The sequence below is a fragment of the Epinephelus moara genome, chromosome 3, assembly GCF_006386435.1.
Source record: "Epinephelus moara isolate mb chromosome 3, YSFRI_EMoa_1.0, whole genome shotgun sequence".
NCBI classification, from domain to species: Eukaryota; Metazoa; Chordata; class Actinopteri; order Perciformes; family Serranidae; genus Epinephelus; species Epinephelus moara.
This window is the reverse complement of record NC_065508.1, coordinates 10,899,637-10,923,276: the sequence shown is the minus strand read 5'-3', so window position 1 is coordinate 10,923,276 and position 23,640 is coordinate 10,899,637. Positions and strand designations below refer to the sequence as shown.

At 40.8% G+C, this 23,640-nt stretch overlaps 1 protein-coding gene across 1 annotated transcript; it reads right to left on the bottom strand.

Moving 5' to 3' along the window:
- Window positions 1-3,940: 3,940 nt before the first annotated feature.
- Window positions 3,941-22,034, bottom strand: LOC126388241 (four and a half LIM domains protein 1-like). Its single transcript, XM_050041241.1, has 6 exons — window positions 21,918-22,034; window positions 7,871-8,050; window positions 7,557-7,731; window positions 7,201-7,370; window positions 6,938-7,124; window positions 3,941-4,819 (listed from the first exon to the last, which is right to left on the bottom strand). The coding sequence occupies exons 2-6, from the start codon at window positions 8,024-8,026 to the stop codon at window positions 4,668-4,670; spliced, it is 840 nt and encodes a 279-aa protein (XP_049897198.1). The 5' UTR covers window positions 8,027-8,050; window positions 21,918-22,034; the 3' UTR covers window positions 3,941-4,667.
- Between the last annotated feature and the right edge of the window lie 1,606 nt (window positions 22,035-23,640).

The following is a 23,640-nucleotide window of genomic DNA, read 5'->3' as shown; positions in this document are numbered from 1 at the left end:
CGGTGCGTTGCACCCAAAGTAAGCGTTCCACTGGGGGCCAGTTTGCCGTACGGAGGGGAAATGGAGGGAGTTGTTTCTACATCGTGAGCAAAGAGAGAAAACAGTAGTGTGGCATAAAGGACGGTCAAGTACACAGTCATCTTATCAAATTAAACTTGAAACACAATGTGACAACAAATGACTATTTAGCAGGGCTGGGAATTGATTCATAAAAACTTTGCTACCATAACATTGATAACCTCCTTTTTCCTTCCTTACACGGTTGTGCAGTATAGCCAAACTTTATTATGTTTTGGTGGCATCTCGGCACACTGTACTGCCAGCTCCTTCAAATACACCTTGCTTGACTTCACCATACCACAGACTGTGAGGGTTGTAGCTGCTGCGGTAGTGGGCCAATCACACGCCGCATTAAATCGAAGAACGCTTGTGGTGATTGGCCATGAGCAACACCATACACATATTTTCTAGATCTGGGCACAAAAAGGATTAAATGTGGGTATTTTTTGACTGGAGAGGTTTCAATACTACTAGCTAACACCCTAGCATTAGCTAATCTTCCTGGGGTCAGACCTTAAAGGTATTGAGTACCAATACCCAGCCCTGCTCTCTAGTCATCATAAAATAAGTAGATACCCCTGAAATGCCAGCACAATTTAGCGCTAAAAATGGTGTCAAATGTAAAAGTGTCCCTATCCTTTGCTAAATTATGGATCTAGCCTGCATTTAAGTAGGGTTGCACGGATCCAACAGATTGAGGTCTGTCCTGTTATTAACCTTAAAAAGCAGGAGACGGATTTGGACACTTGTAACCCAGTTGCTTATGACTTAACCCACCTGCCGTGATGTCCACCAGGTTGCCATTGAGGTATAGGGCCGGTCTGTCTTTAGTATGTGTCCAGGTCAGGCACAGTGAGTGCCACTGTGATGGACGAAGGTTGATCTTAGACGTAGTCCACTCCGTTCCAAACAGCCAGACCACTAAACAACCCCACTTTCCCCCCAGGCCCAGCTCAGTATACTGGGCCTCAGGATGGCGGTACATGAAGGCAGTCCATAGTGAGGAGGGCCACAACTAGATATGGTTGATGAAATGTATAATATAATATGCATGATTTATAAAGTCCCCTTAAATGTGCCCTTAAAAGTAATAGCAGTGCTATTTAGACTTGTGAATTAGTTGTGCAGTTTGTCGTCAGTACCTTGAGCTTGAGGTTGAAGCAGACCGTAACCTCCTGCAGGGCGGGGATGGAGACCTGAGGCTTTAGTCTCCAGTGGTTGCAGGCGAAGGTGAAGTCCGCCACCTCGCCCCACAGACTGAGCAGAGGGACTGAAACAGACACAGAGGCCCTGTTTACACCTGGTGTTAGCATGTGTCTGGGGTGATCGGATCACATGTGGACAGCTCAGAGTACAGGTGTGAATGCACCCAGTGCGTCCTCAATGCATCTTGAGATCTGATCACAAAGACTACATTCATTCAGTAGTGTTTATGCTGTTGTGTCCTGGGCTACATTGAAGGACCGCCTTCTCAGCTGACGTCTTATGCTTAAGCGGGGAAAGCCAGGGCTCTCCTGTTCCTCCTGTTTTTCAACTCCAAGTGGTTCTCAATTCACATAAGCACATAAGTTGGAAAAAGCAACTTGATACATACAGTCGCGCTATTGAAATGCACGTCTTTGTTCGATGGCATCACTAATAAAATGTTAAGGCTCAGCCAATCAAAGAAAGGATTACATGGAAGACTCTGGCTTTAGACTCAACATACTTTGCTAAGGACCCTAATCTCGCCCTCGTGGTACACCCCTCTGGTGTAAACAGGGCCAGACAATATGTAAATCATTAACATACAGCACTTAGGAACAGATCTGTAGAGCAGCTATGAGAGGAGAGTGTGAGAGATGGTAGTGTTTTATCCCTGAAGCTACTATTTGCCTATCTGTGGTTGGGGTTGCATTGTTGGTAATGTAGGCGTCAGGATTTAATGGGGAAGAAAAATGTGTTTGATTAAAAAAATAATATCTCTGGCTCTGTTGCACTGATTTTGATCCTTTTTTTTAGTTAGTGCAGCTAACTAAAATGGATAGAAAACCCATCAGTGTAAAGTCAGTATGTAGGGAAACATTCATTTATACGACTTACATGAAAACACACCTGCAACTAACCATTATTTTCAACAACCAGTTAACTTGTTCGTTTACTTTAAAGGCTAATGACTTAGTCATAAAATATCAGAAAAAAGTGAAGCACTCTTTCTTTATTTCTTTATTTGGATCCCTGTTAGTCACTACCAAGGTAGCAACTACTCTTCCTCACCGCAGAACCCACTGTAAAATTCAAATTGCGTGTTTTGTCTGATCATATAAGCTGTGTATACCGTATAAAGATATAGGAAACAATAAAGGTTTGACATTTGCTTTAACTTCTCATTGGCTTCAGACCTTATTATCTTTCATCTATGACTTGGAGGGACCGTATATGTGAGTGCATAGCTGTATAGTGTTTACCTGCTGCATACTGTGTTTGCTTTAGATACTTATTTACAGTCACCACAGTGATTCTCTCACAGAACTGTGGGTTCGGCCATGCTGGTTGTAATCTAAAAGATAAACACTTTCAAAAACAGGATTGTCTCTTTGCAAACTAGTCAGTCGTTTTCAATTGTCTTATTGTTGTACAACCGTAACTTTGAACTATTATAGAATTAATATTTAGGAATTTTGACTCAGTGTTCTATCAAATTATCAACCCATATCCATTCAAAACATTTTCCTACCTCGGTCCATAGTGGAGGAGCATCTCAGCAGAGACAGAGTGACAAACACATTCAGGAATTTTTGAGGATAAATCATCACCAATCTGAAATAAAAGAAGTTTTCTGTGTCTGTAATTGTCAGTTAGAAGAACTTGCGTGCATTAACAGGATAAAAACAGGCTCTATGATAAACCTTATATACAAAAAAAGAAACTGTAGAGACATTTAAAAGTGCTGTATGTAACTTAAATATCAACACTTCAGGTGGGTGGATCATCCCACATCCCAAAATGTATTTGGCCGAGAAATGAGACTCAACAATCAACTGTCTTTCCTTAGAGTTACATACAGCACCTTGAATAATATATTCTCATTAATAATGAAGTCATTTCTTTGTTATAATAAGGATTATGAGTTTATGTCACCTGAACATTTGGTTTTGAAGTTAAAGTTTTATTAAAACATAGTTCAAGCCTTGAAAGAATCGAAGAAGTACTTACCTGCATAAACACAATAATCCAGTGGGGATCTCTAAAGGTAAATCCTTGTTGAGACTTTCAATAGCAAGATTATTAAATAGTGCCAACGACCTCAAAGTGTCTCATCGGTTTTAAATAAAACAGCTGTGAGACAGAGCAGATGATGAACCACAAACCTGCCTCTGCAAACAAGGATGGTACGACTGTGTGTGGAGCTGCGATTGGTGCATTGGTGCTGTGATTGGTCCACTTGTGTAAATGTGTGTGTCTGCAGCTCAGTGCAGGCGAGAGAGAGAAACTGGACATGTGCATCATGAAGAACACCATACCAGTCAATCAATTCAACATTATCAGTTTGGACAAACAGGCTGCTTCCTGTAAACACCTGCACATGTAGATAAACCACCTTGATAAACCAGTGTACTGACCTTTAGTAGGTGGTACCTGTCTATATGTGCCGTGTGTAACACTGAGAAATGAAAGATTTATAGTGAATTATTTTGTCAATAGGCTCTAGACAAAGCACATTGCTACACTTCCCATTCCCATTTTCACAAGGGACAGCTTCATATAAAAGGTCTTCTATTTCTGTTTTTATCTACATATAACATTGTCATACTGCCAAATAATGTGCAAAATGGTGCACAGTTTGCTGTGTGTCAACATGAACCCTTAAAATCAATGTGAAAATCAGTCAAAATAAATATAAAGCTCAGTTTTGTAGAAAGTTTATTTCATTTGGCAACACATCAAGGCGTACAGTTTGCATATCTTCCAATTCGATATTTAAATTTCCTCTTTCGTTAGAGGGAAGATGAGACAAAAGTGCATAAAGGTTGATTTACTCAAAACGTAGAATAAGCATAGCAATGCTTCAGCAGGTAGCAAGTACAAATATAAAGATAATTTTGATTATTAAAACGTTTTTTGGTCATAGGAAAATATTGCCTTTAAAACATCTTTCAAAATAGAGTGATAAGTAAATGTTATAGCCATGAACATAAGCGGTTATTTCTGTGCTAAAAGAAGATGATAAAAATACACGACACCCTCTGGCTTTATGCTGACACTTCAACACACACTGTGTAGAATGAAAACATCCCATTTAAACAGGAGAAGTTGCTCCTTGTTTAAACTCGTCTTTAAACTCATCTTTCGAGCATCTCGTTTGTAATTTTCAGGACAAAGCTCGTCGCCACCGTCACTCAGCACAGTGTGTGTTTTAGTGTTAGCACACAGCATCGGAGCAAATAATCAACAGCAGACATGAATTTAATTGTGGTCCCAATGCTTCTATCGCTGACAGGGTCATCTCCCAAAAAACTCACTTGAACAGAATATTGAAATGGGGACTCTGGCCTTTATGAAAAAATAAAACAAACACAATAATGACTGTATGAACCACTGTCAGACAATGACCAGGCTCTCCATCTCTACTTGTTGCCGCAGTCGCTGCAGAGGATGTCTTTCCCCTTGGCTACGAAGCGCTTGTTGGACAGACTGAGGGAGCATCTCTTACAGTTGAAGCAGTATTCGTGCCAGGAGCTGCCCTCGTAGTTCACCACGTTCACTCCTTTACCAAAACCTGAGAGAGGAGAGGAGCGTTAGAGTTTATTCCAGTCGTTCCATTTTGTCACGTTAAAGGGATATTTCTGATTATTTTAAGTGGGGTTGTTTGAGGTACTAATGTATAGTCGGTGTATTACCTACAGTAGGTGGCTGTTAGCACATCCCCAGTTTGGAGAAGCAGACAGGAGCACCATCACAAAGGCTCAGCAATGTACGGCTGTGGATGGGGGCAGCAACATAATGTATTTTAGCCTCCTAAAAAAAGTCCCACCTAAAAAAATCAACATCGGTACAAGGGCACATTATGTTTAGAATCTTTTCAGCGCTTTATCTTGCTGTCAGACAGTGGTTTCCAAAAGGAACTGAAGCTAAGTTCTCTTCAAAGCCACCAGACACTCTTGACAAAAATAGTAATTTTGCCTCACAGAACACAGGAGCTGCTGGTCTGTGCTGCTTTAATCAGATAGTTTGTGTTGATGTGTGACTGTGACTGTGTGTTTTAAAGGGTCCGTTTGGATCGGATTCACCAAAATCGAGGTAGCAATTAGACCAGCAGCTCCTGTGTTCTCAAAGGAGTCTGTCGGCTTTGAAACGAGCAGAGACAGATATAACAGCTTCAGTTCCCATTCGGAAAGGACTGTCTGACAGCGAGGCAAAAACTGTTGACTATTTTTTATTAGGTGGGACTTATTTAGGTGGCTAAAATTGGTTTTGCTGCTGCCCCCATCCACAGCAGTACATTGCTTAGCTTTCCTGTCAGTATTCCTGTTTGCTTCTCCAAACTGTCAGCTTGCCGACAACCATCCACTGCTGGTAGTACACTGGCTATTGATAAGTACCTCACACAACCTCACTTCAAAAACATCTCTTTGATATGAAAAGCATCAACCTACTCTTGATCTGCAAAACAAATGGTCAATTTTGGAAATATCATGTGACCATGTCCTATTTGTTAGGTTTTTGCATAATTTACTGGTAAATATTTTGTTTTTGTTAGCAGCCTGAATACTGTGTGTTGTTAATCATAAATTAAAGAGAAGTTTCATAGATATATTCGCCATTAGCTTGGTACAGTTTTTGCAACTTGCCCGTCATGTGTTTTGTGTCACAACTTAGAAAAAGAAAACTTGCGTGTAATCACGTGGTGTTGAGGGCAACACGTCCAATTTTTACTTTACGAGTTAACAAAGACCTTCCAAATTAGTTTTGGTCATTGTGAAGCTGGACTTTCTCACCATATATTAAGTCATGGTGCAGAACACTTTAACCTGAACATGTGACTACAACAAAGATCTCTGGGAACTGCAGTCTCAAACTGTTGATGGGCCTAAATTTAGAGACTGCACAGATGAAGTCTTGAAGTAGTGATGGGCAAAGCAGTTCTTTAGATGTTATTGAATCACTAGAATCAGTTCATTAAAAAGATTCGTTCCAAAGATTCGTTCACCGAATCGTTCAGTGCTTGGCGGGAGGAGCCCTGACTGTGTACTGCGTAGTCCGACTCACTGAACTGATACACGGCTGAGCTGCTGCTGCGTCTGCCCTGCATTTTAAGTTTGTTTATCTGGAAACTAAGTCTGTTTAAACAATGGGGAGGTTTGTGATTGTGTTCATGTGACTTGACTCCTGGCTACATTAGCTGTTAGCTTGGAGAAAACGGTCCCTGTGAAAGTGTATCGCTGAGAAGAAATGATTTGAATCACTCAGGGATCAGTTTTACGTCGTTCACCAAGTGATTCGTTCACCAATGCAGTCCGTTCGCATGGACTGAATCGGCAGTTCCACTCCCGGCCTGCACGCTCGCTGCTGAGCTCAACTGAACTGAGAAATGAACGAATCAGTTCCGGAAGTGATTCAGTTCATTACGTTCATTCAACAGATTCGTTCTTTTGAACGATTCGTTCGTGAACGACACAACACTATCTTGAAGAAACTCCCAGACCAAGAACCTACCTCAATATATGGTTATTGCTTACACTAGAGCGTGACTAGATTAGTAACTCTGACTGGCATAAAATAATTTTGAGTACAGTATTTTTTAAAAATGTGTGCAGATTTGAGCCACTATGTGTGTGTCACTGTTTTTTCATCTGTACATCATGACATCATCATCTCAGTTGAACTTTAAAGCAACCTGTGATGGGGTTTTGGCAGCCGCAGCATTTCTTCGCCACAGAGCTCTTGTAGCAGTCCACACAGAAGACCTGGTCCTGGTGCTTGGTGAAACTCGTGCCTGCCAGAGGCTTCGAGCAGGAGGTGCACACGAAACAGTGGCTGTGCCACGGCTCGTCCTGGTAGTTCACCCCTCCAGAGGTTATGGCCTGGGGAAGAGTGAAGTGTAAATAGTGTTGTTCCTGTTGCCTTTAGAGTGATGATTTCCTGTTTTAACAGAATTACCTTTTTGCAGCAGACGCAGTGTTTGGCGAACTTCTTGTCATAGCAGGGGCTGCAGTAAATGTCATTTCCTTTGGAGAGGAAACTCAGCGATCCTATTGGTCGTTTACAGTTATAACAGGTGAAACATTCGTCGTGCCATGAGTTCCCTTTGTACTCCACACTCTCTGTACCTGCAGCAGATCACAGAAGAGTTGATATTACTGTCACTGCAGTTAAGTCTCAGTAGGAAAATTAAAATAAATACAGGTTTATTAAATATTGCGCAGTAAAAATCTGTTTTGTACAGTTTATTAATGGGCCAGCTTCCCAAAATTTCTCCAGTCTAGTGGTTTTTTGCTAATTGTCATCGGTCTTACCAGCCGGTATGGCTTTATAGCAGCCGTGGCAGCGTGGAGCGTCCTCTCTGGAGCAGCACTTCCCACACATGATGCGGTCGTCCTTGGTGCTGAAGGGCTCCTTGGCCAGAGGCTTGTAACACTTAGCACAACGGAAGCACTCCTCATGCCAGTATCGGCCCTTATGGCTTAGCTCCTGGTGGAGAAAGGAAGTTTGATGTGAGGTACAAAATAAAAGGGTCACAAATAAGAAATGCATGTATAGACAACTTTACTGCAAACTGATAACACACACACACACACACACACACACACACACACACACACACACACACCTTTGATTCCACAGGGATGGGTCGATGGCACTCAGTGCAGGTGTTGGCGCAGAACTTGGTGTGGCAGCGGACACACACCGGCCTGCCTTCATTGCGGACGAACCTCTTCCCCCCGAGGTCCTCCCGACAGTAGAAACAGTGTGATGAATCTGCCATCGTCACTCCGAGGGCCACTCAGAGCTACAACAGAACCAAGTGGAGAGGTAAAAATCCTACTCATCATTTTATGGTGGCAACTACCACTTATTTTCAAATTGGTTTGGTCTATAAAATGTCAGAAAATGTTGAAAAATACTGCCAAAGGTTTTTTCATTCTGTGACTTTATCGCTATGTGTTAATGCAACCGACTGTTTTATTGGATTTTAGTGTGCCACACTGTTTGCATCACTAATCAGCTGTTGTCAGTGATCAGAAATTGCACATCTTCCTTACAACAAAATATTCAAATTGAAGACTACCTAAAATCACCACATAGGGGGGCTGTTGATCCACTAAGTGGGACTGAGGAGAACTTAAAAAGCTTCAAATTAAACATTTGCTGCAGCAGTTTGCTAATGAGATGCCTTTCATTCCCCGCTCTGACACTAAAGCAGTGAAACTGAAATATTTGTTTTGTGTAAAACAATAGTAGCCAGGTGCACAAATACCTGTGTCTGTGTGTCCACCTGTGTGTTTGCATATGTGCATAGTATTCATGTCAGAGTGCTTATGTACTGTGTGTGTGATATGTTCCTCCTCATTCGTACCTCTTATCTCTGCCTGATAAAAAAAAAACCCTCATACAACTGATAATTTGGACAATAAAGCTCGAAGGCTGACCTGAGAGGCAGACATATGATCAAAACGTTGTAATCCTGAAGTCGATTTATTTGTTGAGTTATAAAACCTCAAGTCTGCAAGTTAACTTACAAGTTTTAAGTCCTGAATGTCTGAAATATATCTGTATTTATTTTTGATATTAACACTTGCAAACATGATTCAGAAAATCATTTTAAAACACAGTTTGCAGGAAAAAAAAGTTTAAACAGATGTGCTCCTAAAGCATCTGCTGTATGTGTTTTTTCAGCGAACGTTATTCAAAACTAAAAATCAGTGAGCCTTAATTATAAATACACGTGTAAGAGCCAATTAAGCACATATTTATATTTGGTAAAAAAGAATTCTGGATGTCATAGAGCTTGTGATATTTAAGTTTCCACAACATTTTCTGTATACTTTGAATAGTGTATAGTAGTGGACTGCTATGGTTATGTTTACACTGACGTTATTTTTGTGTTCGATTACAGGTTAGTTATTCACACCAGGGTATGGTGCTGTAAAGCAGTTTAGTGAGCATGACAAAAGGAGAGTGTGGACAATGTCGTGCGTAAAGACGACATGAAGTTTGTAGTGGTTTGGATTGTAGTAAGTTTTGACTGTATTAAGCAGTGTTGAAGTATAATAATGGGTATACATGAGGATATATAGAAATAGGACATCAAGTCAGTAGATGTAATTTTGGAAGGACCTGGCCTGCCGTAAACACTGTTCAACTTTTTCCCTGCCTCATGTGAGAGCTGTGGATCTCCAGAAAAGGAACAGAAACACGAATTAGAACAGAAACACCTCACAATCTACGTGGCCTAGGAGCTGTGGTAGGTTGAAACACTTTAACATGCATGTTACTCAATCAGATTATAATCGAGATGATTAGGATAAATTTAAAAAGACCTTCAACAGATTTTAAAGGTGACAAAGTCCCAAATCTTTGTAATGTAATTAGGTACATTACACTGTAGAACAGATTTGATATACTTCTACCTGCTGCATTTTGGAGAGTTTTTATTGAAAACAAATGATAAGTTAATAAAATATGTTGTGTTGTTATTAATTCAACTCTTCAGCAGTGCAAGATGTTGTTTAAATTAGCTGCACCTCAACAAACTTCTACATCATAATGCTGCCAACACAATATTGTATCATTATTAACATTTCCATATAATATATTTTATTAAAACTGGTCGATTACAGCATTCTACGGTCTGTTATTTCTGAATAGCTGATCACTGCTATGAATAAATAACTGTTGCTATGGACTCAGTTCTTATCATAGGCGCTTAGTGGAAGCACTAAAATCATTTTTTAATCAACAAAATGATTTTTAAATCCATATTTGTTTTTTAAACACTTTATTTGTAATTTTCCGAATATCCTATAAAACAATCATATTCTCTGTTTTACAAATTGTACAAAAACAATCCCAATTAAATCGTATTTTGAAAGCAAGATTTTGTTTTTACACTGTTATTTCTTTGTGGTTTCACTTCAGTAAAGGATCTGAATACTTCTCATTGCTGTCCAGCTTCAAGTATCAAGTTTCATAACTGGACTGAGCCTGATTATAACTACGTCTTCAGCATCCTTATGTAACTGATTTCTCACACAACACAGTCCAAAATAATCACGCTCCCTAAAATACAACACTCATAAACTTCCTAAACATAGAACCAAAATCACCATGTTGATCACCAAAAAGAGCCGTGATTACAGGGTCGGGATTTCAGATGGTAAATAATACAGGACATGATGGTAAAATCACAGCTACAAGAAAAAAAACACAGAAATGCGGAGGAAGACATGGCTAAAGTCTGTTCACTCAGTTATTTCCCACATCAAGTTCATGCTGGCTGACCACGAGGAATTCTGCTCAACTTCAGCGACAGAGTGTGTGTGTGTGTGGTGTGTGTCCGCATAGTGAGGTGAACACATGAAGGAATGCCTGGTATGACTAATGTGGTGAGATCTGGAACATCGACAACTGTGTGACAGAACTTACATGCACACACACACACACACACACACACACATGCACACACCCACTCTACTTCTTGTACGGACCACTCCCTCAGAGACCAACAAAACCACAAACTATAGCGTTCACCTCCTGGTTGAAGCGGCATGTCAGCACAGATTCATAAGGAAGTTCTGGTTTTGTTGCAGGAACGATGTTACCACAAGTTTAGGCTGCGTTCACAAACACTCAAATCCTCCCTTTTCTTGTGACTTCTATTTAAACTCTCAGCAAAAATCCTGTCTAAATCCTTTTATAGGCAAAGCTGATAGTTTGTCTTTATCAGTCACAGGTGGATAGAGGCAGTAGGTCCTGTAACATGATGTCAGTGACTTGTACTATAAGTTGTTGGGTTTTTTTCTTTGTTTTTGAAAAAGAAATTGTTATATAAAGGTTTTAGGTTAAAAATAGGTTTGGTTTGAGTAAAGATGTGGGAGGATGGTTGGTCACTGAAACTGGAGTCATGACCTTCATATTTGTCCCAGAAGTCTCTCCATCTTTTGGACTCTAACATCTGTTACACAACATACTGTCAGTTGTGCCAATAGTCGATGTCTTAAAGGTCCAGTGTGTCGGATTTAAGGGGATATATTGGCAGACATCACCTGAAACTAAGAATTGTTGTGTTTTGGTCACCTTAGAATGAGCCATTTATATCTACATATGGAGCAGGTCCTCCTCCGCAGAGTCAGTGATGTTGATTCTACAGTAGCTTGGAACAGACAAATCAAACACTAGCTCTAGACAAGGCCAGTCATGTTTCGTGTCACCCACCGCAGTTCTCCTACATGCTTGGCTCACGAGAGCAGTTTCAGTTGGTTGCAATGTTGCAGCCTCACCACTAGGTGGCACTCAATTCTACAGACTAGACCTTTAAGTGCAGTTTCATTTCAGTTTGGTAGTTTCGTTAAAAAATACTGGATATGAATCAGGTTTGAAATAAACAAACCAAAGGGGTATAACAAGACGAACTGTGCACTCCAACACCCATACTACCATACTATATAGTGTGCCAGAAAAAGATTATGTCCTATTATATAGTATGCCAGAAATACCAGGATGTCCTACTGCATCCGGCCACATTTTGTAGTATGCAAGCCAGCATGCTTTTGGCTATTCTGACCCACAATCCTCTGCACAGCAGAAGATGCATCACATTGACTGAGCTGCAAACAGATCACAGCTTTAAAGATTGCTGACAGCTCATGGACAGTTGTCAGCTGCCACAGTGATGGATGACAGCACATTTAAGAGACTGTGATGACCATTTGAGTAGTAATAATAGGACTATTAATTGTTTAAGTGATCAAAATAATCATAAAGATTAACTTAGCAACAACAAAAGGAAACAACTATGAAAATAACACCCAATAACAATGAATCTCATTGTTGAGATGGGTTTACCTGTGTCACTAGCGAGCTCGGTGAATGGCGGTTTGTTTTATCTCCAAGATAACGGATATATGAGCATCAAAGTTCAGGGTCTAATGAGACAGTAGTATTTTCCCGACTGTGTGCATACTGCATACAAGAGTACATTGTTTTTAAAGGAGGTGCAATACCTACTAAAAATAAAAGAAAAAGTATGCGATTCGGAATGCACCCTAAGACTGTGCAGTGGTGCCTTTAGCTATACGCTAATGTCAGCATGCTAACATGCTCACAAATGGCAATGCAAAGCATCAGGAATAATGTTTACCATGTTTGCCATCTTAGTTTAGCATGTTAGCATGCTAACATTTGCTAATTAGCAGATGCTGATGAATGTCATTAGTTTTGCCGTTATTTGGTAATAAATCAAAGTATCGGACAAATTTAAATTTTGACGAGATGATGGCCCTGGGTGAAAAGTCTGGACCAAAGTTGTTGATTGACAGACAGATGTTGTCATTCCTCGAGCTATGCTGGCTACAAATACAATTTTGCAGCATATTCTGTAGTTTAACAAGGTGCTTTTGTGTTACACAGTGTGACTCAGTGGCTTTTTGGGTTTCCTTTCCATTTTCCTCTTCATTTGCTTTTAGCCAAGAAACATGCCGTCCCTCACTCATCACCTGATTACCCTATTTGCTGTAAATGGCTCTGAACTGTCATCAAAAATGCAGTTGAGTAAAAATACTACTCAATTTTAAAAAAAATCTATTTTTTTCCAGTGAGAAAATGAACAAAACTGAAAATGACAAGCCATAAATGCCTTTTAATTTAACCATTTAAAGGGTATGTAAGCTCTCTAATCAAAAAAATTGAATAAAAAGATGTGCAAAAAAACATTTTAATATAGTATTTACATATATTTTTGTGCGGTCATGGAGGAGAGAAATTCTTACCAGTAGCCGAAAGCACAACAGAGAGTAAGTGAAAGATACATTGCTTTGTTGACCAGACTCAGACTGCTGTTTGACAGAGATATGTGGCCGAGGTTAAAAGGTGCTACTCTTAATAAACTTGATTAAATAACTTCTTTTGTGGTCTCGTCTTCTCAACAGACAATAAGGCTACAGGCTGACACCGAGATCATGTGGAGAGGACATACATCTTCCTTTCAGTGACATGCTAATTCATTACTTATTAACAGAGGACCCAGCGGCTGGTTTATTTGCTGACTGGGAGAGGCTACTCATCCATCTCCACTGGAGGACTGCAAGTCTGGCCAGGCAAAGGCAAGGTTTGGTATTTACCTGTTACCTACTGTCTCACTTCCTGCCTCTCCCTGAACTTAAAAGAATTCATGCACTGGTGAATTTGGTGAAGACACTTTAACATGTAGCCAACAGCTACAAGAGGTGCTGTGTGGCTCCAAGGCTGCAGAGCAGGCAATAATAATGCTTGGCTACCAGCATCGTGAAAATGTTATCTGATGGGAAGCAAACAATGGCTGACAGGAAGCGAGCCAGTATCCACACAGGTTTGGAGGAAAATAAATCAGGTTTCACTGACGTCAGACGGCTCCGAGGACAGTGTTGCTGCACGTCTTTACTTTTTTTCCCCCTGCAATAAATATTTTCACTGTGTCATGTCACGACAGCACAGATACATAATTTTCTCGTATCCAAACTGCCAATACAAAACTCTGTGTTTGATCGCTATGGAAACAGTTCAATGTGAAAGTAAGCCATGTCACGGAGTTGGAAGGCGGCGCTGCGGCCAAGGACAACTCTGTGTGTGTATTTATCACATTGTGGGGACATAAATCTGTTTGTAAAGTGACGTCAGGGGGATCATTTGAGGACAAAAACCTGGGTCCGTTACATTATATGGTTAAGACTTCATTTTTGGTTCATGTAAGGGATAAGATTTGTGTTATTTTGTATTCTTATTGTCAACAAATCAACTCAAACAGGAGTTCAAAGGGCATTTTTTGGAGACATGCAGTCTGCAAACACTTGATTTAAAAGATTTTAAAACCACCACCGGTGATTACGTTTTTAATCTCCTCATGTCTTGCTTCCTCTGTGTGTGTATCCTTTCCCACCTCTGTAAAAGTTTTAGCCACCTCACTGTAACAATTAGAGCTGCGGCCGGAGGTCTGCGCCATGGTGTAAAAATAAAGCACAGAGAGGTGACATCATGTTATGTGGACTGGAGGAAAATCACGCACACATTTTAAAACACACAGGGGACGAGAACAAGGCAAAGAAGTGAAAATAAAGTAACAGGAAAAGAGCAGCCAGGAAAAACGACCAGACAAACTAAAATAAAACAAGTGTGCAATTTAGTGCGTCTGCTTGTGCCCACCATCTGTGCATGTCTCTGTGTGTGTGTGTTAGTGTGAGTGTGTGCTGGCATGAGCTTATCGCTGAAGAATGTAGTGGAAAACTGAGAAACAGGAAGTCTCCATCAGGACGGTGAAGTTGGCACAGTTCAGCCACACACACACACACACACACACACACACACACTGAATTCTAGATAATATTCTGGCTATTAACTGTGTTTACATTAACATCTCATTAATGCCTCCTGTACTGTGAGCCCTGTCTGAACTTCTGTTACGTTAAGTGTGTGCTGCAGGTGTGACCTCTACTTCTGCGCAGACTCGGCCTTTGAAAAAACTCTGACTCTTTAATCATTGACTTGGTGTGGCAGCTGGTAGAGCATGTCTCTTAATGGGACTTTATGGTGGCTTAAAAATAGATCAGGATTGGAGCTCTGAATGCACAAAATCTTAAAATCATCTTCATCCTGATCTGCAGTCCACATCTGAGCTGTTTTAATGCTTAACAATTTATCTTCATCCTGTCTTCCCTTCATCTGCTTGTCGTCCGATCATAATCGTAACGTACATTTTAAATAAATTAGCAATAAACTCAGTGATGATAAAGGGTCACTCATTGTTTAAATGTCAAGTTGTGACGGTTGGAAAAGGAGTGACCTTTAAAGTCTAAAGTTGTGACCTATTGCTTATCAATCGATGATTGCGTTGAGACATCCTGTTGCTTTAAGGGCATATACTAAAAGGCTAAATCCGCCCAAAACATTAGCAGTGTACGTGTAGCACATTATTTGGACTGCTTATTTTTAGTCACACAACGTGCAAGCTATATACATGTCAAATTAATTAGGGCCACTGCCAACAATTGGTTTCATTTTTGATGAATTTGTCAATTATTTTATTAATTATTACTCAATGTTGTGTTCTATAAAGTTGTTAAAAACATTTTCAGAGCTCAGATTGATGACTTCATATTACTTATGTCCCTTCAACAGTCTAAAAATGTAAAAACATTTATATTTTATTGTAGAAGACTAAAAAACACCAATGGATAAAAACATTTGAGAAGTTATGACCAGTGGATTTTTTTTTTTCTTGAAAAATGACTTGCTTCTCCATAACCACTTATCCTGTTAGGGGTCACAACTCACGGGGGTGCTGGAGCCTATTCCAGCTGACACTGGGCAAGAGGCAGGGTACACCCTGGACAGGTCGCCAGACTATCACAGGGCTGACACATTGAGACAGACAACCATTCACACTCACATTCACACCTATGGACAATTTAGAGTCACCAGTTAACCTGCATGTCTTTGGACTGTGGGAGGAAGCTGGAGCACCTGGAGAAAACCCACACTGACATGGGGACAAGATGCAAACTCCGCACAGAAGGGTTCCCCCACCCTGGGACCCCTCTTGCTGTGAGGCGACAGTGCTAACCACTCCCCCACTGTGCCACCCTGAATAATCAATTAATTGACTAATTGTTGAAGCTGTAAATAAATTACATAGCATTAACACATGTGTATCTTGCACCAATAAAACGGCACAAAAAACTGCTGTTAACAGAAAATTTCACATTTTTGTCTTTCAGAATGAAGCAAAAAAAAAAGCATTTTAGTACATTCAGAAATCTGCAGTGAGGCTCAACCATCTTCTAAGAAGAAATCCACTGTAGAAGAGGAAAAGATGCAACAAAAGCCTCAAAAGACCAGAATGCACTGCATCAACAAGACCTTTGAGTAAGACGCTGCTCTCAGGAACAGGCCGTAATGTTGTCAAACTAGTTGGTTCTGAGTCTGTGCAACTATCTACACAAGTACAATAAACTGACAGCAGTTGTTTGATTTTTCTCTCAGGTGCTTCAAATATTCTGGGAAATACAGTTTGGGAAAAAACGCACAGAACTTCACTGACTCGTGAAATAAATAATGCCAATGCTTTTTACTTCACTAAAACCTGCACGTCATTGATCATTTTGGACTCATAAGAGCAACAAGCCATAAACACAACGTTTACATATCATCACTTTGTAAAGCATACAAGGAATAACATTAACATCCATTGGAAGTCCTGATTATTATTCATTCTCCTTGTAGCTCTGTTTTTATCTTCACCAACTCCTGAGGGAAACTGTCTCAGGAGAGAGCAGTGAGACTGAAGCAAAACAGTTAAGTTGGAGGCTCTAAGCCCAAAACAATGAGCTAAAAGACACTAAAAGGGTCAGTGGAGCTGAGGGGAGCTGTACAGGGGAGTGATGATTCTCTGTGTGTCACCTGATCCATTATAATAATATTAATTAGAGCAGCTTTAAAGATCAGACCCCACTGCAGCAACATGTGTGCACTGTGAGCACTCCCAGCCCTGATTCCAGTCATACCATCTCAAAAATAAATACACAATTATCAGCATTTGAAACTGAGCAGCGAGTTCAGCTAAACATTTGTGCTCCACATCAGCCCACAAAGAAAGATAATTGTTTTCTTTGGCTCCGGTGAGCCACATTCCAGACAGTGGAATAAAGCCGATACAACAGATCTGAGCCGTGTAGAGCGAGGTTGAAGAAACGCAGCATGTCTCACTACGACAGGACACACATGATGGTTTTACCAGAAGCTGCTGGTTAGCTGTACGTCGACCCACTTCACTATGTCTGTTCTGTTTCCCTCTCTGCATCTGAGTTACACACTCCTTCTGTTTCTGCTCTCTTCCTCTGTGCTCTCCTCTCAGCTCATTAACTGAAATGTCTTTCAGAACAGAGCAGCTGAAAAAACTAGACACCTCCAGCAGCTGTAATGTATGACCAATTTCCATTTCCATGAATATCTATGACATTTTCTGTGTGTGTGTGTGTGTGTGGGAATGCTCCCCACATTGGCACCACATCAGTACAGTCAGAGCACTACCAATGGTAATGGTAAAATTTAATTTTAAAATGATCTAATGGGACATTTGAGCCCTCGGTGCTGTCTTGAAGGCTTGTTTGCTTCCAAAATCTCGCTTCATAAATCTCCAACCACCAAAATCCCCACAAATCTCCTTTTCTAACCATTCCTCCAGATTCTTACTCTAGCATCAATGATGCCACCAAACCCTCACTTAAACCTAACCATTTCTAAATGAAAGCCAAACATGACTATTTCTGTATTAAAATTATATATATAAATTTCCCTTCTGGTCACCAAATATTAGATCATTTACCACCAGTTTAACTGTTAAACCACAAGGCTGAATGAGCTCACAGATGGGTGCCAAATTAAAGGAAAAATCAACATAGTCAAGAGTCTCCAGAACAACTTCTATATTCCTGGTTTTACAAGTCTCTTTAACTCAGCTGAAGGGAGGAAACGCCAATCTCACAAAAAAAATTCACTCATTTGGAGTTTTGACAATGGCGGTGGAGAGTGCTGTTTGACATGTTGCTCCAGAATCTCCCAAAGGTGTTTGGTTAGGTGGAGATCTGGGGTCTCATTTATAAAACAATGTGTAGGATCCATGCTAAAAATGTACAAACAGACAAAAGCCAAATGGTGCGCGCCAAAAAATATTCAACAGTTTCTACCATCAGGCGTCCACCTCACCATCTGCGTCGCCAGTTTTCTGTCTTCAAAATGTTCGTAAGCATGGGTCAAAGTTTCTCCCAGCAAGTCTGTTTTTATAGGTCACAACTCTTGAATGGGAAGTGGCGTACGTTTGAACCAATCTGTTACTATTTTTACGCTTAAAAAAATTAGATTGATAGTTTGGGAACTATGTTTACTCACTCTCGTGCCGAGAGTTAGATGAAAAGATCGATACCTCTATCATGTGTTTGGGTTTTATATGAAGCCACAAGACTGTTAACTTTTGCCTACCAGCTCTAAAGCTCACTAATTAATCTCAGAACCCATGGGCAATTGGTATGAAGACAATAAATCTTTGGGGGCAACAGCGCATATTTCTAGGGTTAAAGTGTAGCCATTGGATATCAGGGCCAAGACTACTTCTTCCATGTGCCAGGTAATCTGTGTATGAAGAATCTGTAAGACAACAGTGCAAGATTTCGGTATTGAAAATGTTCTGATTTCCATTTGTAGTCCAAGTAGTATTGACCAACCATGTTTGAGCAGCAGGTAAGTAGTCTGTGTAGAAAGGCAGAACGCATTGGCCAAAATGCAATCTCTGAACCCTTGGCTATTGTCTGACAATGAGTTAGCTTTAATTTATTAGCATTCATATGCAGTTATCTGTTTATAGAGATTAACCAAAATGACTGATGCACAGAAGAGCAAGTCTTGGCCCAGATATTCACTGGCTACACCAGATCTCCCGAAATATTGGCCAGTGCCCCAAGAAGCATATCGCCAGACCAATGGCTGATGGGTTCTGAGATTGCATTTCGGCTTACCTGTCGCTCAAATGGGATTGGTCAATATTACTTGGTCTACAAATGGAAACCAGAACACTTCCACTACCAAAATCTTGTACCATTGCTTACAGATTCTGCAAACATATGCACATATCTGTTTGTAAAGATTACTTACTAGTTAACGTATCGTATCTTGTTTGCTGCCTGATCTGTACAAAAATGAAAGCATAAAAATGACAAGTTGTGGTTTACCTGTTGCTGCTGGTTGTCTGGCAACCTCAGGGTGGCAACAGGAAGTGCTCCAGGCCAAGAAAAATACGTTTTTACCATTTGGTTTTTGTACAGATTTAACAAATAAGACATAACGTGTTCATCAGTGAGCTTAAGAGGTGCATATTCTTTGTCGCCCTTCGACAGAACCAGGCTAGCTGTTTCCCCCTGCTTCCAGTCTTTATGCTAAGCTAACTGTGTTCTGGCCGTAGTGTCATATTTATTGGACATATATGAGAGCGATATTGATCCTCTCAAGTAACTCAAAAAATAAATCTTTAAATCGAAACAGATCTGCAACTGTTAACCATTTAAGTATCAGGCAGCTGCTGCCACTTTTCTCCAAGCCCCTGTGAATGCTTCCTAGTCTTGCAGACAGTTTTTCTGCAGCGGCCCAAAAAGCATTTCCCTATAGACCGCCATTATAAGAGACACATCCATGACAAATCCATGACGTCATCACAACGTAAAGTCTGTGAGCCAAGCAGGAACTCACAGGCATGTTATTATACATCTATGCTTTTCTCATTGACATCCTTGATAGCTTTGACATTATACAAAGCAACAAAACAGCTTGTTTTTTTGTCAGTGTCACAAACACTGACTCGGGCTGGGCAATATATCAGTATCATATCCATATCATGATATGTGACTTGTCCTAGATTTTGGATATAATATCATAGGTGTGGTCTTTTCCTGGTTTAAAAGGCTGCATTACAGTAAATTACAGTAGAACACGATATCCACATTACTGATGATATCCATCCATCCATCCATTTTCATCCACTTATCCGGGGCCAGGTCGCGGGAATAGCAGGCCAAGCAAAGCACCCTATACGTCCCTCTCCCCAGCAACGCTTTCCAGCTCCTCCTGGGGGACCCCAAGGCGTTCCTAGCCCAGATGAGATATATAATCCCTCCAGCGTGTTCTGGGTCTGCCCCGGGGCCTCCTACCAGTGGGACATGCCTGAAACACCTCTTACGGGAGGAGCCCAGGAGGCATCCTGGTCAGATGCCCAAACCACCTCAACTGACCCCTTTCGGCACGAAGGAGTAGCTTCCTCGGGAGAATTCCCCCGAGAATTGCCACCTTAACATGGTGGAGGGGTTTGCGTGTCACTGTGAATCTGGGAGCTGTGTTGTCCGGGACTAATAGCCCCTGGTAGGGTCTCCCAAGGCAACATGGTCCCAGGGGAGGAGCCAGACTACGAGCAATTCAAGAAGACCTTGATGACACAGCATATTTGGACGTTGAGCACCTTGCCCGGTATGGGGACACCGGGGGGCTATATTGTTATTGCAGCTTTATTACTATATTGTTGCAATATTGATATCGAGGTATTTGGTCAAAAATAGCATGATATTTGATTTTCTCCATATCGCCCAGCCCTACCTCTGACTAATATCAGTGCACCCAAACACATCACAACATGTTGTAATGGCCGCAGGTTAAAGATACACACTGCCAAGTTTCTCAATTAAAACCTATTTCACCATCATGTTATCAGAGCACTAAAATGGCAGAGCTCCATTAAAAACTCCGCTAAAAATATGGGGTTTGCCATTGGGGATCGATGAAAAGAAAAAACACAGCATCTGCATCCCATTTACATTCTATCCTATTAAAGTCACACCAGGCAAAACACAACAGGGAGTTCCCATGACATGAAGTCAGACAAATTACATAAAGTTTTACAAGCCTGTGATGTATTTTATGGGACTGAGCTCATGGTAATTTCTTTAACATGCAGGCACCGTCTTCGAATCGCACTGAAAACTCCCAAGGCTCCCTGGTGTGTGTATGCGTCAGGCAGCTAAAGGTCAGTCACACATATGGGTCTTGGTTTACTTACTGTCTGTGTGTTTGTGCATGTGTGATGGTGTGAGCTGTCAATAATAACTGTAATAGTGCAAGTGCTTCCATGTGGCTGTTAATTCAGCAACATTATATTACATTATATCCAGAAAAGTTCAGTGGAGTTGCAACATCTGTGACGTGTTTCCTTCCGCTTTCAGTCCAGTTTTTTTCCATTTAACAGCCAGATTACATTGTTCCAAATAATCTGAGTTTTATCCCTTTATTGTAAGGGTTGCAGTCACACGATTTGCCGTATGTGCCGGTGTGTAGGTAAGAAAGAGTCCAGTCACACACATGGATCCTCACTTTACTTCAACCTCTTGCAGATAACTGGTAGAACCAACACTGAGGCCATATGCATCACTTACAAGGATGTAAACACACACACACACACACTCACAGGACAATGAAAAATAGCAGTACAGGAATTTTAATTGACCTCTGTGATGCATTTTTTTAGCCTCAGCGGTTCCATCAGTGAGTGAAAAAAAGGAGACTTCCTAACTGGAAACAGATTTCAGGAGCAGCCCAGGCTTCCATAAGTCAGCATGTAACTGTAGCTCTAACACACACACACACACACACACACACACACACACACACTTACACATACAGACAGACAGACAGACAGCCAACGCCCCAGACAGACTTTAAGACTTGTTTCCTATCCGGATATCAAAATGCTGCTTTGCAAATGTGTGAAATGAGATCATAAGAAGTGTGAAGAGGAAGAGGGTTACATGCTGCTGTACATCTGTTAGCAGGACATACTGTAAAAAAGTGATCAGCCATTAAAATCAATAACTTTACAATAGTCACATATTAATTATAGACTAACAAAAGTTAAAAGTGCGGCTGGTGAGTTTGGCAACACTTCAACCAGGCGTCACATAACCTGCATGCTCCAGTGTAACTGTAAACCAGCTCTGCAGTCACAGGTCGGTTTGTCTAAAAACACCTTTAAGAACAATGAGGCTTGGTAACACAGTGTCCAGCAGATAAACAGCGGTGCTCCGCAGACAGCTTACCGGGTTCAGGGTGATGACTGCGGCGTGGAGGAGCGGTGCTCTCTGACCTGTGTGGAGGCAGCGGAACTCCGCTCTGACGAGACCCTCACACGTTTTAAGTACTGCCATCTGCGGCTGCGTCAAGCTACACACAAACAGGTGCAGACCGGAAATGGGATGTAGCGCCTTCAAAATAAAAGAGCAACGGCGACGTTCAAAAGGAAGCGGAGTGATTTTTAGCTTCAAAATAAAAGTAAATAATTTGAGGGAAGTGATGAAGCAGAAAATGGAGTGTGAACATTCATATTTGACCTTAGATAGATAGATAGATAGATAGATAGATAGATAGATAGATAGATAGATAGACTCAATGTCCATTTTACTTTTTCTGGAGCTTTCAATATTTCTTCTCAGTCTTCATAAGTGGAAGGGATTTGTTTAATTTGTCATGGAAAATCTCCACATGGAAGAAAGATGGAAAATAAATTAAAAACTGAGATTCCTTAAAGGTCCAGTGTGTAGGATTTTGGGGGATATGTTGGCAGAAATTAAATATAATATTCATAAGTTTATTGTCATTTGTCTGTAGTCACCTGAAACTGAATCAGTGTGTTTTCATTACCTTAAAGTGAGCTGTTTATATCATGGATGTATTCAGAGAGCTGGATATAGTGTTGGAGGCGGGGCCCTGTTCATTCCAATGAAAGTTGCTCTGTGGCGCATGACGCCAAAAAAGTTTGATCTCACAGGTAAAAAATTAATTGGATCTTTTGCATCGTTGGGCCCATAAAGTAAAGGCGCACTACAGACTTCCACTAGTTGAGCAGCCAACTTCTGGTTTAGCGCTCTGCTAACTTGAATTAGGGAGAAAATGATTTACCTGTGTGGCTCTTCTAGACTTTAAGGATCAGATCGAAAACACTAATTTATAGTTGTCTTTCACAGTGTAAGCCTATGGGATAAAGTCTTTTTGGCTCCATGGCATCATGTAATGGACCCAGAAGTCGTAATTCCAGTTTTGTCTTGACAGAAATAAGCTTCAAAGCCTGGTGCACTTCCTGGGGCCTGGATTTTCTCTACATATGGGCTGAATCCAAATGTCCACCCTCTGAACTCGCAGACTGAGCCCTTGCGGACTTCAGTTGTATGTAGTGTGACGTATTTATTGCTATCACATAAAGTCTGCTAGTGCAGAGACTGCAAGCAGCTCATAGACAGCCCTTGAGACTGTTTTACCCGTTGCCGTGGAAACGTTTAACTATCGCTGTCATATTCATGTCATATAAGTTAATGAATAGTGCCTACTCATCTGTTCCTGCAGATAAGAAGATATGAATCTCGTGCACACGTTCAAAAACAGTAGTTTTGAAATAAGGACAGGCCTTTAACTTAATAATTGGATATTACTGACATTAGAAACCTTCTTTTGTTGTTTTTCAGCCAGTTTTTTAGCCTATTACACTGCACAGCCTGATAGGCTGCAATAATAAAATGTATTTTCATCCCCTCTACAGCCTATACTTCTACACATCTCTGTATCATGATGTGGTTGAATATTATTTCTGGCCTACACAATTCAAGGAACATTTGAATAGGCCTAGCTACCAGTAATTATTTTACACATTCATAGAGTTTTTTTTTTTTTTCCAGCAATTGCAAAAAGCACAACGTCATGTCCGTATGGCAGTGAATTGTGGGTTATTACATCAGTGAAGTGTGCTGAAGTCTGCACCCCAAGTGGACT